The sequence below is a fragment of the Bactrocera dorsalis genome, chromosome 3, assembly GCF_023373825.1.
Source record: "Bactrocera dorsalis isolate Fly_Bdor chromosome 3, ASM2337382v1, whole genome shotgun sequence".
Classification (NCBI taxonomy): Eukaryota; Metazoa; Arthropoda; class Insecta; order Diptera; family Tephritidae; genus Bactrocera; species Bactrocera dorsalis.
In genome coordinates, this window is record NC_064305.1 from 89,759,493 (window position 1) to 89,776,444 (window position 16,952).

Sequence of the window (16,952 nt, forward strand, 5' to 3'; positions counted from 1 at the left end):
TGTTTTATTTATAACAGTAATTACAACATTACATGAGGTTTTGCTAGTAGACATGCCATATTTTGTTCCGCAGTTCAGTTTTACATATTTATTTACTTGTGCTGGGAAAGATCACACTCCATGCAAATTATTCCCTGATTTCGGCATTATTCTCTGCTTACATGACGACATCATCTCAATTTGTTGGCCAATTTCAAGTGTAATGTTTTTAGGTTAAGAATAGTATGAATAAATTTTAAATCGTTTCCTTCGATCAACTGTTTCTAACGGAATATAATACTCAACAAAAAAAACGTCAACTCTCTATTTTCCGTTGTTTTCCAAAGCTTATATCTTTCAGCTCTCTCGATTAGTAGTATGATCATTCTCGTTAATTATAAAGTATTGTGTCTGACAGTTATTTTTGAAAATATGTGGAAATAAAGATTAATCGGATATTCCAAGTGTAGCAAGGTCCTTTCCACCTGGTGTTTCCAACGGAGTGGAGGTCTTCCTCTGCTTCCCCCGACGGGTACTGCGTCGAATACTTTCAGAGCTGGAGTGTTTTCGTCAATTCGGACGACATGACCTAGCCAGCGTAGCCGCTGCCTTTTTATTCGCTGAACTATATCAATGTTGTCGTATAACTCGTACAGCTCATCGTTCCATGGACTGCGGTATTTGCCGTTGCCAATGCGCAAAGTACCATAAATCTTCCACAGAATCTTTCTCTCGAATACTCGTAATGTCGACTCATTAGATATTGTCATCGGCCATGGCTCTGCACCACATAACAGGACAGGAATAATAAGTGACTTGTATCGTTTGGTCTTTGTTCGTCGAAGAGGACTTTACTTCTCCATTGCTTACTTGGCAAGAGTTATTCTGCGTTGGATTTCTAGGGTGATATTGTTGCTGATGTTAATACTGGTTCCAAGATAGACGAAATTATCTACGACTTTGAAGTTATGACGGCCAACAGTGACGTGAGATATTTGAGATAGACTTACTCTCAGTTAAATGCTGCTTAAAAACGTCAATCTTTCACGTAGATCGTTAAATATAAGCCGTCGTCGAGGAAGAAAATAAGAATTGGAGTATTCCTTGGTCACTTGGTAGACTTTTTTCTTAGGTTGTTGAAATTGGAGATTGAAAAAAATCTAGGATAGATAATTCCCTGGACACGTACAATATCATTTAACACATTTATAATTAGAAAACTGTTGGAACAATATAACTTTATATACATGCTACGAAGTCGTTGCTTGTATTATTTATACACATGATCGTAGAAAGAAAATCGTGATCCGGGAATGATTGTAGTGAATTATTGGAAAAAGAATTGGAGTAGACAGTCCTTGGCCGGAAAAAAATAGGAGTCCGTTCCGGTTACGTAGACCCGACTGTAGTGGGAACGGCTGGGCCTTACTGCAAACTCATGGTTCGGAAGGAATTGTCGACCATCTTCTCCTTCCCCTCTCTCTCCTTTTCTGGGTATAAAAATATGCGGTAAAACCGACTGATAATCTTGCCCTTCTTCAGTATAACAGTATTTTTAGAAGCTACAAAGTGACGGATTGGTTACCGAGTGTCAGCCATTAAGGCGATTCAAAACAGATGATGGGGTGATTTTTCGCTTGTCTTCCTGGTAGGCTCATAAAAATATCTCTGTTCATGAGGTTTTTCGGTTTCGCCGAGAGAGGTGCGTGTGCGTAGTAATAAAAAATCGCTCCCAAACAATGTGGTTCCATATTTGATTTGAAACAGGGAATTTTGTAAAGTCACCTTAATTTCCATCAATCTACACGCCACTAATGATTTACAATATATAGAAATTTTTGTGATTTCAAATAAAAGTCAGTTTTTGTTTACACTAGTTGTTTTATATTTCTATAATTATTATGAATATCAGATAAAGGTAAAGATACAGTTATTTAATATTTATATTTAAGGTTATAAATGCTTCTTAGAATAATTTCGAAGTAATACCAAAAACGGTCTACTTTTTCAAATACTCGTCAAATACTCAGGTTCAAAAGAAAGAGACACGTAGAAGCGATACAACTGCATGATACTGAGCTTCCCGATTTTCAGTTGATTGACCTCAACGGTTGCGGGAAATATGCATGCGCTAGTACTAACTTATATAGTTAAATAAGAGCTTAAACTAATTAGTTGGTATTTAGATATTGAAATATATTAGTAGCTGCGAAGTTAAAATTCTGAAAATTCCAAGTATCTGGAAAATATAATGTTTGTAGTCAGATAGTGTTGAGCTGGAATTTTAGAATGAAAGCTTCACCAATCAGTTTTTAATATTAAACTAACTCATAAAGGCAACGGAGCGCCGCGCATTTATGCTTAAAAATTAAATTAGAAGGCAGGAGAATAAGTAAGTCCAGTTGGAGACTTTTTGAGATTTTCCGTTTCAAACAGATAACGTGTACATGAGTATTTTGCGTTACCGCTGATCCGTTTACAAATCCGCTACGGACTTTCTGCGCACATACTTGGCAAAGTAGTCTGGGCGCCAGCACTTGCATGAGCCGGGAATCAGGAACCAATCGTAGTACAAACGCACTTGAAAACAGCCGATATCATCGTGCCCATCACAGTGTTGATTGTATTCGGGTGCGTTGACGTTGCTGGTTGAGCTGGTACCATCAGAGGCGGTTGCTACGCCGGCTCGTTTCTGCAGATATTGCTGGTAAGCTTGGAAGTCTTGTACGGATGGCGTTGGTGTGGTCGTTGAAGTCGTCGGCACGGCGTCCTCTGCATTCGGGTAGAAAATTTCAGCGACAAGTAGGCTCACCCAACGCGGCGAGGATAGACAACCGCCGTCCAAGTAATGGCAACGGGCTTGTATGCAGCGCGTTACTTCGACGGTTTGCGTGAAATAGCCCTCGTATGGAATTTGCACAACGTAACGCCAGAAGCCCTGATAGTTTTTCGCGAAGACTGGTGTGGCATATTCAACTTTGGCAGGACAGGGTGTAGGTGGGCCCTCATAACGTATTGGTCCGATCTCCTCACGACGTTCAGCTGTGGCTTGTGGTGCGGCCGAAGTATCGCCTTGGATGGCGCGGTATAAGGTGCAAAAGCTGCAAGAATTTATCATTATTTATATTTCTTTATTTAAAAATATATCGTGTTGTACTCACACTCCACCGCCATCGCAGAACTTGCGTGGTTTTCGTTCCTCGGCAGCACGACTATTTGCACGCTGTTCTTCGTCTAGAGCGGGGTCGAAATAACTGAATTCGTGGTTCTCGACTCGCGGCTGGCTTTGTGGCTGTGGAGGCGTGGCGCGTTTTGCTCGTGCATTATAGTGACGATCGATATTGTTGTTCTCCACCGGATCGACTGGTTCGTCACGTACAATTTGTGTCACCTTGGGCAAAGTGTCGTCAGCTTTAAGCACCGGCAATGTTTTCGATAAAAACTTGAGTGTCTGGTTACGTATCAACTCACTACAATTACAATAATGTTTTGTTTTCAAAATTTTACTCTTTCGTCTATATAATGCTATGCAAACTTACAATGGATACGGTTCGCCGAGAACATTCTGTCTCATGGGATTTTGTGGAATTTGTCCTTTGTTTAGATCACCACAAATGTTGTTAACTGAAACAGCGGCCTTTTTGTTGCCACCTACATTCTTGCAGTCCGCACTGACATGCGTGTAGGGCGGTGGCCGCACTTTTGGGGGCACAGAATTTGGCGATTCGACAAATGCGTAGTATCCCTCGGGCGGCTCCTCGCCATAATCATTCGGTGTTTGCGCAGAACTGTCAACGGCGATTAGCGAGATGCAGAGAATCTTCTAAAAAATAAAGGTTACAAGTCCTCATATAATACATGTGGTATAATATATAGGGTATATAACAAGTAAACTTGTATTTAAGTGAATTATTTGCGAACAGTATGCAGGTTATAATATATATAACCAAAGAGTTTGAACACAATTTCAACACTACTTATAATGCCCATATTTTTTACACTTTGGTTCAAATGAAGTCGAAAGAATTAAGGCTGTAACAAGAGATCTTCAAAGTCAAAGTTTATCTGTAGATTTTAACACGGAAAAAATTGAATAACTAGTTTGCTTGAAAATTTGAAAATGTTGCAGAAGTTTATTTTTGTAGTCCATTTTTCACGAGCACAACTACATATGTGAGTGGCACAGTAATCAGTGAATGTCGTTAAGTCTTCGAAAAGTTGTCTCAAGCGAATCGTCCATCAACAATCGAAAAATTTCAGCAAACAATCTTAAAAAAAAAACAAACAACACAATCTTAAAATCGTCGTGTTGGCGTCAGGGTGATAAAAAATGATGTCAACATCACACATGGATCGAGTAAATCCATTTTGGTTACTCTTTTGCTAAAGCGACGCCGAGTAAAGGTCGCAAAAGAGATGCTTGACAACGTAGCTGAGGCCTCTATATTCATCAAAGTCATCATTACTACTGACAATACACCGGTTTGTGAATATGACGTCAAAACTGTCCAAAAAAACAGCAAATGGAAACCGAAAAACCATTGAAAACCCCTCCACAGTCGAAGCTTGCAACAAATGCAAAGAAACCTTACGGGTGATTCAAGTAGAGGTTCTTTTTCAATAGTCTTTTTATGACATATCACGTGTGAGTCGTCTTAAGTTGTCATGTTATTTTAATCAGAATTACTTGTCATTTCAATATGAAAAAACTTACGCCTGAACAACTTTTACAAATCGTTCACTTTTATTACGAATTCATGTTCGGTAAAGAATGTGTTTCACACGCTTCGCTCAACTTATGGTCAACATAATCGGCCTACTGAGCGTACTATTCACTACACCATCACTTATCTTGGATAATATTCGACTGAATAGACCACGTCCGTCGAAATGCTCGAATGAGTCATCGAAAATTGTACTGAATGGATGGACCATCTGAGACGTAGCCGCGGCCAACATTTGTAAGAGATAACTTTCAAAAAGTAAATGCTGAAAAATATTCTTCTTCCGTTAAAAGATTTAACCTCTCAAGCAGTTACAAATTTTAGATGCAAAGATCTTATTCGACGTTTTGGCACTTTTCCCACCATCCATTGTGGAATAGTGAGCGAATACAATGAGCACAATTATTTTTGGTTTACAAGAAAATTATTTGTAAATATAGATATCTATGTAGACATACTTATAAAATTATGTATGAATGCTTTTAGGGGAATGTAAGTATGACTTCATTAATGAAGGCATGCACTTTTACTTCCAATTCCACTTCAGACGACTCTCGTGCGAGAAGAACAAAAACAGAAACCAAAAAAAAAAAACACAGGAAAGGAAAATGAAAAAATAAAAGTAAATACAGCACAATAACAATGACAATGAAAGTGTCTGAAGTCATCTAAAGAGTTCAGTTTCGTGAAGACTCAAAGCGCTGCTGCTTGGCAATGGAACTTTTTTCCGCGATATTGTCGTTTCTGTCGAACGAAAATAAACACAAACACTAACTTTCGCCAAAAATTAATTGTTGGCGGTTTATTTTATGAGATAAATGACATTTATTGTTGATTGTGTACGTTTGTATGTACATATGTTTGTCAAATGTATTTCACATTAACTGTTTAGTTACATTACCTTAGTTGCTAACAGCACCACTGTTATTTTTTATGTACAAATATGTACATACGTATGTATTATTGCCAATTATGTTGGTGACTTTTGACAAAGTAAAGAGTAAAAAAATTTTACAAATAATAAAAAGAAAAGGTTGTTTCTGCTGTAACAAGTAATTATTTATTTTACTTGCACTTTTTAGATTTCGATGAAGAAGGATCTATAAACTCATATATTTAAACGAAAAATAGCAATTTTAAAAAAATTGAAATGGCCTTTCCAATCGCTAACGTCTTTATTTTACCATCACATGATGCTTTTGTTCTATTGTTGTTGTACATTTTTGTGATCTCACTATTTTCGTAATAAAAGAAATGTAGTAAAACAAAATATGTAATTTTTTATTTTAGAAATTTCTACTTTCACATGTCCCAGCACGTTTTCGCATGTTCAAAAGATTCATTAACTCTCTTAATTAACTTTTTCTTTCATTGACAACCGATTTGTTTACATCTAATTAAAGCTGTGAACCAAGCATTATATTGAACATGACTGAACATGATTAATGGAAATTGCTGATCATTAATTATTAAAAAAAATAAGCAAAATGTGTATGATATAATAGTAAATTAGAAAGAATTAAAAATATATAGTAATTTTAATAACAAATTCTCTTGGTCTTTTCTATATTTTGAGGTCTCTTCTTGAAGTAAGTGTATTTTTAGCAACTAGTAGGCTTAAATACTCCTTGGCTTTTAGTAAAATAAAAGTAATAAATATTTTGTAGAGAAATATTCTTTAAAATCTAATAACAGCTTGACGAACTGGGTCGATTTAGCCATGTCTCTCAGTCTGTGTGTTTTTACGGGAACTAGTCCCTCAGTTTTTGAGATATCGATCTGAAATTTTGCAGATATCCTCTTCTCTCCAAGAAGCGTTTTATTTGTGGGATTCGACATTAACGGATCACAATAGCATAAAGCTGCCATACAAACGGATTAACCAAAATCAAGTGTTTGGACGGAATTTGACAAAACATTTTCACAAAATTTCGAATAAATTGCTGTAAAGACATCGCTATAATATCCAGACCACTATAGCATACAACCGCTATACAAACATGACCGATTTAAAACAAAATACAGATCTTTTTATACCATTTTATGCTATAAGAAATGCACCTGTGAAGGGTATTATAGCCTCGAACTTCAATCGAAGCTGCAGACTTTTCTTTTATTTTAAAGTTGTAACAGTTATTGTGGCACAACTTATTTAAGGAATGCACTTTTTAATACATACATACATATGTAGGTAGATACAAAAAAAACTTTCCTTTCACTTTAATTTGTTACCTAGAATCCATTAGAGATTTGTTCACACTTTTCGGTGGTTAAGTGAAATCAAAAGTGACCATCCACAATTTCAACGACTTCCACTTGAAAGCCCACTCTTTCCGCTTTACATACATGCATATGTATGTGCGCAGTAGCTGCTGACAAAGAATGCTCGTGGGTTTCTTTGACCTTTCAAGGGCCAAGCGCAAGCGATCACGCTTGATTTGTTACTTTCTTCACGCTACACATAATTACACAGCCAGTGTAGCTGATTTCTACCCTTTCATTTCCTATCGATACAGTTAGGTTTAACGTTGTTGTTATCGTTGTTGTTGTTGTGATGAAGATGACGGGATTTTTGGAAATCAAAAAGTTTCTTTTGATGCCTAAATGCGTGCGACACAGTCAGCATTTGTGTCACTTCAGTGCACAGGGAGTGGAACAGCAGCAGCAGCGGTTAAAGCGGGAGCGAGACTGCACGGCGTTAAGCGGGCTAAGTATGCTATGCTCTCGGTTTGCATACCAAAACAGCTGAATTAGGTCAGACGTCAGCACTCAGATTCTACGGTCAATAGCACCTTGATACATTGCCGCTTTACTGCTGAGTTGTTGTTGATTGCCGCAACATTCAACCGCTTGCTGCCGCTGAACTAACATGGAAATGTAAATGCTATAAGAGCGCGGCGCTCGTTTGAAACACAGCGCAGCAATAGATGCTATTCGTATAAATTTCAGGGAAAAAAATTTAATGAAAGTTTTGATAATAAATTGAGGGAGAGAACGAGCGAGCGAGTTACAGCGGGAGATGGCAGCACTGTTATGCATACCGTGCTTTAGTTAGTATGCCGTTCTTAGCTAAATTTTATTTACATGTATATGTGTGTTTGTGTGTGGGATTACGGTTAACCACTTGCCAAAATGTCCATAACGGCTGTCAACCACTGTTTATTTCGTAATTAATTTGTTTACTTTTTCCCCGTCGTCAAAGCGGTGCGCCGCGCTGCCAAGGTGTCAGAAAGAACGCATTCAAATAACTCGCAGAGACGCAAAAAGAAAGCAACGGCATGTCGTGACCGACTTTTTAGCAACGAAAAAAGACGTGGCGCTCATACAAATATCTCCATAAAAAATCTTACAAATATTTCTGTTCCCATATCTCGGGCATGCTTGTGTAACAGTGCCACTAAACAACAGATACGCGCATACATACAGACATGCTAAGCTATTTACTGACTAATATATGTACATATATATGTATATGCATTTACAAAGGTATATCGGTAAATCGAAGCAGCTTTGTCATAGTGGCAAGCATAACCAGATGAGCGCTGCGTAGCCAACAAACTGTGAAGAATCGTTCTAAATACATGTATTTCTATAGGTAAATAACGGGAAACTGGCTCGCTTTTACTATTTGCTTTTCGAATTTTCAATAGCGTCAATGCTGGCTTCTACCCAAAATCTTGCGAGCTATTCATCATTTGAATACTTTCGCAACTATTGAACTCGCAAAATTTACCGCTAAGCTTAGTCAAGCGTAGTTTTACCTTTTTACTTCAATTGTTGTTATTGTAACCATTCAGCAGTGGAAACCAACAAGAACCCGCCGCAAAATGCTCACATGCAACAAGTGTCGACGCTAGAAGCTGCTCGTACATACGCGCACATTTACATGCTCATAAAAAGTTTTCTTGCTCGCAGTACCATAGGTTGTTTAGAGCCTTAGAACTAAAGAGTTGAGCCACAAACTTCCACCGACAATTCTGCCGCTCGCATGAAAGTGGCAAGCAGAAAAGGCAGAAAGAGCGCAAACTTAATTACCTTGCACATTTATTGCATTGTTGTTATGCTAAATTATGGAAAAACGGGACCAGCATCTAGAACATGCTAAGGCAATCACGTATTCCCACACACACATACATATGTATGTATGTACGTGCAGCGCCACACAAATCTGCATCACAAGTGGAGGTCGAAATGCCTGCTACTGTGCTTCTAAGCGCACAAAAACAACAAAAAGGCAAAAAAATTAAGACTTACTTTTCACCTAACAAAACTAAGAATTAAATGTATAACCTACCAAAAGCAGACGATAATCCATCTCACGAACTTTCCGTATTCTCCGAAATATGCACTTCAGAAACTTTTCCAATTCTTTTTTTTTTCTATTTACACAGTTATTTTACTTGACTTCAGTTGCACCTCTTGTAGTTGTAACTGTTCAACTCAAACACTTTTCCTTGAATTACAAAAGCACTTCGGCGCTTATAATTCCGTTTTATTACAGAAAGTAGAACAAGTTCCGTCAAAAGCTGCCACTCAACTGAAATATTAATATGAGTAACCTAAACATTGAACCTCTGGATGTGGCGCAACAGCGCAACAACACAAAACCGCTGGCCAGCCATGGAATTCCATCTCATCAGCCAATGTGCTGGCTTCCAATGTCTCTTTGGCAATGCCAATGCCATGGCATTGAGCCGCTTCGAGTTGGTCTGAGTCCGTTGGAGTTTTCTTTCATGCGCTCATTTCTTTTGGCTTCGAAGAGAAATTCTTCTATTGCTTTGTGAACTTTCTTCGTTGGTGCTGCGGATGAGTACGCGTACATAATATCTAAATGCCTACATACTAAGCTGGATTATTTATGTATGTACATTTGTATATGTATGTGTGAATATGTATGTTTTATGTGGAAGCTCAACACGGGGCTAAAAAATTGTCTTTTGCCGCGTGAATATGAACGCCTCTTGGGATTGCCACCAGAGTTTTCATTCAACTGACAGTGGCGTTTAAAAGTATGTACATATGTCGTCTCTGATTAACGTTTCGAAGAAAATTTGAGCCTATCTTCTGAAAAAAAATACAAAAACAATTGTGGAAATATAAAGAAAAATATGAATGCTAGTTTGGACTGAAAATAACGGGATTTTAGAAGCGAAATCAGAAAATATACTTTAGCCTTCCTCGGACCCCGACTCCGCCTTTTTGGCTTCTTCCTTCTTTTTGACAGCAGTGCCAGCACCAGAAGCTAGAGCAGCAGCAGCAACAAACTTGCTGGGGTCGAAATCAGAAAATATGCTTAAGTATAATACACACGATGGAGTCATATAAAGTGCTTATTTTGGCTACTACTACTTGGAATAAAAGTGTTTCAAGCCCTGTGAACTTACTTCGGACCCCATACTGATTTTTATCCGTCCAAGCACTATCAATCCGCATCGTAAAAATATGCTTAAAATATAATTGTACCTGAGACTTATTCTTTTTCTGCTTGATTGATCGACAACTGGAAAAGACATGATTCGAAGCACCAGATTAGTTGAACTCCAGCTCCAAAAAAACGAAAATTTTATTTCTACACACCTCCAGCTGATAGAGACGATTCGTCTCTATTTGATATGGTGCTAATTTCTTTATCAACGCAATACCTTACCTTCGAAATACAGGGTTTGTCCGGAAAGTAATAGAACTGATTTTCTTTCGCCGCGACTGTACTTCGGAGCGTGCACGCACCGACTGGATTTCGTAGAGGGCGTTCCTAGCTAACGAACGAGCAGCTGGTCAGTTGCCTCCGAGAACCTGGAGAGCCAGGACAAACATTTTTGCGCGACGTGTTTCTGTGAGTGGTGCAAGCAGAAAATGCCGCGTTCGTTAGAGCAGAGATACGCGATTAAATTCTGTGTGAAACTCGGTAAATCTGCGACAGAGACCATTGATATGATCTAGCTGGTTTACCCAGATGTTGTTTAAGCAAGAAGTGGTGTGTTTCGGTGGCAACAGGCCTTTTTGGAGGGCAGGAAAGAGGTCGCTGATGAAGACCGTGCTGGGAGACTTGCGACTTCGACAAACACCGACAAAGTGACTCATGTGCGCAAAGTTTTGAACTCAGACCGTCGACTAAGTAGTCGTTTAATTGCCCAGATGTTAAATTTAACAAAATCTGTTGTTCATGAGATTATGACGGACCACTTGAACATACGCAACCGATTAAAAGTTGCAGCACGACAACGCCTCGGCCCACGCCGCTTTTCTTGTGAACTGCAATCTAGCAAAGGCCGGCATACACACGCTTCCGCAGCCGCCCTATAGCCCAGATGTGGCCCCGTACTTTTTTTGTTTCCTTGCCTTAAAAAGCCTATGAGAGGCAAGCATTTTGACATGACAGAGCGGATCCAAGCAGCATGCACCTCGGCTAGAATGCCTTCCGTGACGCCTTCTTAATGGTTAGAAATCGCGCTGGCAGGGCTGCATCGACGCAGGAGGCGCCTATTTTGAAAGTTTTTAAATAATTGTAATGATTGGTTCAATAAATTTGTTTTTAAATCGACTCAGTGCTATTACTTTCTGGACAAACCCTGTGTGTACTATAAAGTAGCCTCTGCTAACGTTTGACCTCAAACTCTCAGGAGTAATAATGTGAAAAAAGTCAAGTGCGTTTAGACCGGAAAACGCAGTCTGAATTAGATACTATTAGCATCTAATATTAAACAAGCATAATTTTCCAATAATCAATTTAATTACCAGAATAAATTGCATGACTTCGAATTTTTTCCTTACTGCCTATTACATTCGGCTCATCATATAAGTATACTCACTTAGGTGCATACGGTAAAATTTTTAATTTTTGACCTTATTACAACAGTGAGGAAAATCTTTCGTCCCAAAAAATTAAAAATTTTAAATATGAGTAAAAAGTCTTTAAGAGCGCTGAAAAAGTTAGAAAATGATGACATGGAGTTCCCTAAAACTAAAAGGCCTGTGCAGCTTAGTGCACAAACGGTCCAATGAGCTGCGATGTGTCTATAAGATAACACAAACACTCCCAATATTCTATCCAATATCTATAAAATGTTTTATCTCTTTCATTTCATGAATTATACCGACTAATTTTTAGTAATTTTAAAGTTCAAAATATAATTACACAAATTTAAAGCAGAACTTGATAAAATTTCTCTCAGTGCTTCATGAAAATCGACTCTAAACCGCAACATCATTTAATTGTTGTGCACCCACCACACTTAGGATAATTTTTACCAAATTGTTTGAATCCAAATTATCGCTTGAAGGTCAAACAGCCATAAGCATTACAAATTTTCGTATAAAAACCAATAACTGACTGGATGTAAGCTAGTTCCTGGTACTCATACTTAAAGCATTTACCTCGACGTGAAAGAGAGCAAAGTGATCAGCATGTTCGACGATCTACAATTGATCCACATGAGTGTGCGAATCTTACGCTTTTGGTCACTAATCTACGAACACACTTGGCGACGTTATGTTTGCCTGTCGATGACGACCTTCTTGGTGTTCACACAGCTTTACTATATGTTCCGCACCAGCGAAGGTATCGACTCCATCATAAGGAACTCTTACATGTTGGTTCTATGGTTCAATACCATACTACGGGCGTACCTATTGCTGTACGATCGGGAAAAGTACGAAAAGCTGTTGAGCGATTTGGAAACATTTTACTATGACTTGAAGGTGAGGGGGTGTGGAAAAGTGCTATTATATTTGTTTTGATATACTAAAAAGTACGACACAAAATAGTTGAAGACATATTTAAATACAGCTTATGTAACGCAGATTATAAATGAACACAGAAACTTCAAATTTAATGGGGAATGTTTATTATCATTCGAAAGAACGTTCTTTGTCATTTATTTTTTTAAGGTTATCTCTTTCATTGATGGGATTGACCATCATCCGTTAAGACCAATTATCGGTGACACGTTCGAGCATTTCTACTGGTAACTGGCGAATGACACGCACGATGTTTTGGGGCAAGTCCTGAATCAAAACGGTATTGTTCGCATAGACTTTAGACTTTACATAACCCCACAGGAAAAAGTCTATCGGTGTAACATCACACGATCTTGGTGACCAATCGACCGGTCCAAAACGTGAAATTATCTGCTAATCGCAGTATTCTCTCAATAAATCCATTGATGGATTCGGATTCACGAGCTTCAATTTGGGGCATCATATAGTCGGTTATCATGGCGCAATAACGGTCGCCATCGACGGTTAAGTTCTCACCGGCAACATTTTTGAAGAAATATGGATCGATAATTCCACCGGCTCACAAACCACAACAAACCGTTGTTTTTCTGGATAGAATGGCAGCTCTTTGTCCCAAATGCGACAATTTTGCTTTTTTACATACCCGTTGAGTTAGAAATGGGTATCATCGCTGAACAAAATTTGGCTAAGGAACGTCGGATATTCTTGAAACTTTTCAAGTGCCTATAGAACAAAACGATGTCGCTTAGAAAGTTCGAGCGGCCTCAGTTCTTGCACAAGCTGTATTTTTTACGCTTTAAATTTAAGATCTTGACGTAAAATACGCCAAATCGTTCTATACGTCAGTCCGAGCTGCTGCGAATCGATTCTCCACGGTCTTCGTGTACACCTTCAGCTACGGCTGCTATATTTTCTTCACTGCGTGCTGGACGTGGTATATTCGGTCAAATATTATCCAATAATGAACTGGATCTCAAGATGGGTGATGGTGTTGCGAATAGTATGGTCATTAGACCGATTATGTTGACCGTAAGTTGAGTGAAGAGCGCAAAACATTCTTTACCGAACCTGAATGTTCGTAATTGTACGATTTGTACACATTCTTTAGACGTAGGTCTTTCCTAGTGAATGTCGAACAATACTGTACAAAAATAACATGACAGCCTGACCCGACTTACGCATGATCTCTGAAAAAATGTACCTACACTTGGATCACTTGTTACATATTTATTTTTCGCTCTTTTATTTAGCGTTCAAAAGATTCTTATATACAGGACCTATTGGTGGAAGTCAACACGACAGGCAAATATATGGCACGAGGCAATCTCTTTCTTGGGCTACTCACCTGCTTTGGTTTTGGCTTTTATCCGCTCTTTGCCACGGAAAGAGGTATGCTCCATAATCCTTAGGAATTTCAGATTAGTATACGTATAAGCTCTACAATTGTCTCGTCATTTCTTTTTTGGTTTTTGTTTAAAGTTTTACCCTTTGGAAGCATGATCCCGGGTGTTGAGGAATACAAAAGCCCGTTCTACGAGTTCTGGTATATCTATCAAATGGTAATCACGCCCATGGGCTGTTGCATGTACATTCCCTATACAAGTTTGATAGTGGCTTTCATCATGTTTGGCATTGTGATGTGCAAGGCACTGCAGTTTCGGCTGAAGACGTTGCACCGCGTGAGGCACATTGAATCCCTCATTCATAAAAACGTCCGGGAATGCATACGCTATCAACTGTCCATTATTGAGTAAATACTTCTTTTGAGCTAGCATTTATCACTTTAAATATATGTATGCATTTATAGTTACATTGCGCGCGTAAATGCTTTGACGACTTACATATTTCTCTTGGAATTTCTAGCCTTCGGCACACTGTTATGCGCCTTACTGTTCCTGCTAATCATTGTAAGTTGCTTACTCTTCTTTTTTAAAGTGTTTTATAATTTTTTTACCTAGGTTGACTCCTCGGCTCAGGCGATTATAGTTTGCGCTTATATTGCCATGATATTTGCACAGATCTTATCGTTGTATTGGTATGCGAACGAGCTGCGTGAGCAGGTAATTGCACATTCGCATTTGTTTACATTTTTACTTTTTATGTCCAGAAGGTCCATCCGTCTATCTGCATAAACACGACCTTTTTGACATCAGCGGAGTATTAGCAGGCATGGATTGTAGTCCAAGGCAAGGGTAAAGAAGTGCTCCAATTGGTTTATTATAGCACAAATACAGCGACTACACAAACTGGCCTATCAAAATCAAATTCTTGTATGCAATCTTTTGTATTTGTGAAGTATTGTAGCTTCGGTGCAACCGAAGTTAAACGTTTTTCTTGTTACTTTCTATTTTTAACTTATGTTTGCAGAATCTCGCTATCGCAGCCGCCGCCTATGACACCGAATGGTTCACATTTCCAATACCGGTGCAAAAATATATTCTTTTGATGATCTTGCGCGCACAAAAGCCACCAGCGGTAGACTTGTATATTCAATTACCACACATGAGTACGTTAATTAGTATTTGTCGCTTTCAGATAATGGTGGGCAACACTCAACCGATTTCGCTGGAGCTGTTCCAGTCCTTGCTGAATGCCTCCTACACTTACTTCACTTTGCTAAAGCGAGTTTACACTTAAAATAGGAACAAAAGCAAAATGGGCAAAGTTAAAGGAATAAAAATATGTGGTTTCAATTATTTCTGTTAAGGGTATTCAAAAGCATTATTCTAATTTGGCTTGTATTTTCACTTTTATTTCCAATTCATCTCACCTTAAATAGATTTCATCATTTTAACAACGTTTACTTTACTTGTATTTCTGATAAATAAAGATATATGAATACATTAATGTTATTACTTTCCTCTTTATATAAACAAAGTTTAGTCAAAGTCTTTAATATTTTTTTATGTTAATATATATACTTATATGCTTCATTCACATATTTGATTTTAATTTAAAATCTACTTTAAAGTGTTACATTTGGTTTTTAGCTTATTGCAAGGTGCTAAGTTACGTATACATAGATATATATATGTATTTGTATGCAAGTTTCAATAATAATGTTATGTAATATAATTACATAAATATTTCGTTTCGTTCGTACATACAGTGGTATTGCATTTATTGCGTCATTTTGTGTAAAATTCATAACAAACATAATAAACGAGGCTACGCGAAATTGTAGAGTTTAAAAAATAAAAGTTAAAAATATATATTTGGTAATTATGATTGCAGAGTTTGACTGCCAAATGATGTATTCTGGATACTTAAGGATACACATTGTTATTTTTTTTTCGTATTCTTCAATGCAGAGCTTTAAAGACATGAAGCGTTGATAAAATATCAGAAATCACTACTTGTGACTAATTTTAAGTTAAAATTATATTCAGTTATAATTGAGTTTATCTATAGTTGGGGAGGTTGTAATCGCAAACATACATATGTATATATATATGTATATGTACAGCAGCATTTCAAATGCTTTAGTTATGACGCTGTGTCACTGCGAAAACACTGAAAATCGTCAGAGAAAAGGCATTTCATTTTCTAATAGCGGTCGTTCGTTAAATCAAAAGACAAACTCGGCATCGGCTAAGCAACCATTTCTATATATCTATGAACTGTATCGTAATGCTATTGTTTCAATAGTCTTGTACCCGGCTTTATCTAATAATTATAATATAAACATATTTTATAAAATTTTGCTTACAGCACTAAATAATTTTTCTTTTCTTCTAATAATTAACATGTTTTCCGTTAATCTATGTACTTATATCGTGTTTCATTTTGAAATTCAAATTCAATTTATCATGCTTACGCAAAGCTATATGTCAGCTACTTATCCACCACTTAAGATTAATTCATATACAGCAAACTGTTATTACCTTTGCACAGCTCTTTCATTTCGTTCAATTTGTGTAAAATGTAGCAACAATCAATAAGCCAACTTTTGCAGTTTCAACTCTGCTCAGCTCGGAATCAACGTATACGAGTATTTTTTAAAGTAATTGTATAACTGTACTTTCCTACATACATACACTGGTAATTATCAATAATGTGTTGTAAATTTTCTATTGCTAGTTCATTTTGCATTTGTTTGCCTCTAAGCGGTTTACAGGCGTCGAATGCACACATGACATTTGTTTGTACATAACTAAATGTCAACTAAAGCCCACATGCTTACTTAATGTACATATCAAATATATACACGATGTGTATAATTTATATAAATTTGGTCACTGTACTCTTAACATTAAAATAATTGTAAATATCTTTAAATCATACACCTGCGATTTAAATGGATTCAATAGCGGACATGCTAAAGATGGTTTTAGCTTGTCCCGTCAAATGTCCTAACAAATTATGGATATCTGCAGGCACAAAGCCCGCTGATTGGCGCCAACTTAGTTTTTGGGCGATACCGTTATTAGTTTGTGTGGTGTTACCGGTGAAATCTGTAAGCAACGCAAATTAATAATTTTAGTCGAAATGACAAATATGACAATTAATGTG

At 37.6% G+C, this 16,952-nt stretch overlaps 3 protein-coding genes across 6 annotated transcripts in view; 1 reads left to right on the forward strand and 2 right to left on the reverse strand.

Moving 5' to 3' along the window:
* Positions 1 to 1,849: 1,849 nt before the first annotated feature.
* LOC105225461 (uncharacterized) lies at positions 1,850 to 10,188 on the reverse strand. The gene is made up of 4 exons (XM_011203922.4): positions 8,998 to 10,188; positions 3,519 to 3,802; positions 3,141 to 3,449; positions 1,850 to 3,080 (listed from the first exon to the last, which is right to left on the reverse strand). The coding sequence occupies exons 1-4, from the start codon at positions 9,016 to 9,018 to the stop codon at positions 2,456 to 2,458; spliced, it is 1,239 nt and encodes a 412-aa protein (XP_011202224.2). The 5' UTR covers positions 9,019 to 10,188; the 3' UTR covers positions 1,850 to 2,455.
* Positions 10,189 to 12,033: 1,845 nt separating this feature from the next.
* On the forward strand, positions 12,034 to 15,295 carry LOC109579485 (odorant receptor 49b). The gene is made up of 7 exons (XM_049453082.1): positions 12,034 to 12,401; positions 13,691 to 13,829; positions 13,920 to 14,190; positions 14,248 to 14,347; positions 14,399 to 14,500; positions 14,808 to 14,915; positions 14,976 to 15,295. The coding sequence occupies exons 1-7, from the start codon at positions 12,108 to 12,110 to the stop codon at positions 15,075 to 15,077; spliced, it is 1,116 nt and encodes a 371-aa protein (XP_049309039.1). The 5' UTR covers positions 12,034 to 12,107; the 3' UTR covers positions 15,078 to 15,295.
* The window catches only part of LOC105225462 (ubiquitin carboxyl-terminal hydrolase 43), a 31,760-nt gene continuing 29,978 nt past the window's right edge, over positions 15,171 to 16,952 (reverse strand). For all 4 annotated transcript variants that reach the window (XM_019989955.3, XM_049453066.1, XM_019989956.3 and 1 more), the window contains one exon: positions 15,171 to 16,894. In XM_019989955.3, the coding sequence (XP_019845514.2) occupies positions 16,844 to 16,894 (51 nt within the window). In that variant the 3' untranslated portion in view covers positions 15,171 to 16,843. The remainder of the gene's footprint in view (positions 16,895 to 16,952) is intronic.

What these genes read in the sequence shown, in the direction of transcription:
- LOC105225461 (XM_011203922.4), bottom strand. Translation starts at nt 9,018, where the DNA reads ATGGATTATCGTCTGCTTTTG. An exon ending in TGGATTATCGTCTGCTTTTG is followed by an intron (nt 3,803 to 8,997) that starts GTAGGTTATACA and finishes TTTATTTTTTAG; the next exon opens with AAGATTCTCTGCATCTCGCT. An exon ending in TTCTGCGATGGCGGTGGAGT is followed by an intron (nt 3,081 to 3,140) that starts GTGAGTACAACA and finishes AAATTCTTGCAG; the next exon opens with CTTTTGCACCTTATACCGCG.
- LOC109579485 (XM_049453082.1), top strand. Translation starts at nt 12,108, where the DNA reads ATGTTCGACGATCTACAATTGATCCACATGAGTGTGCGAATCTTACGC. An exon ending in TACTGTTCCTGCTAATCATT is followed by an intron (nt 14,348 to 14,398) that starts GTAAGTTGCTTA and finishes TTTTTTACCTAG; the next exon opens with GTTGACTCCTCGGCTCAGGC. An exon ending in GCGCACAAAAGCCACCAGCG is followed by an intron (nt 14,916 to 14,975) that starts GTAGACTTGTAT and finishes TGTCGCTTTCAG; the next exon opens with ATAATGGTGGGCAACACTCA.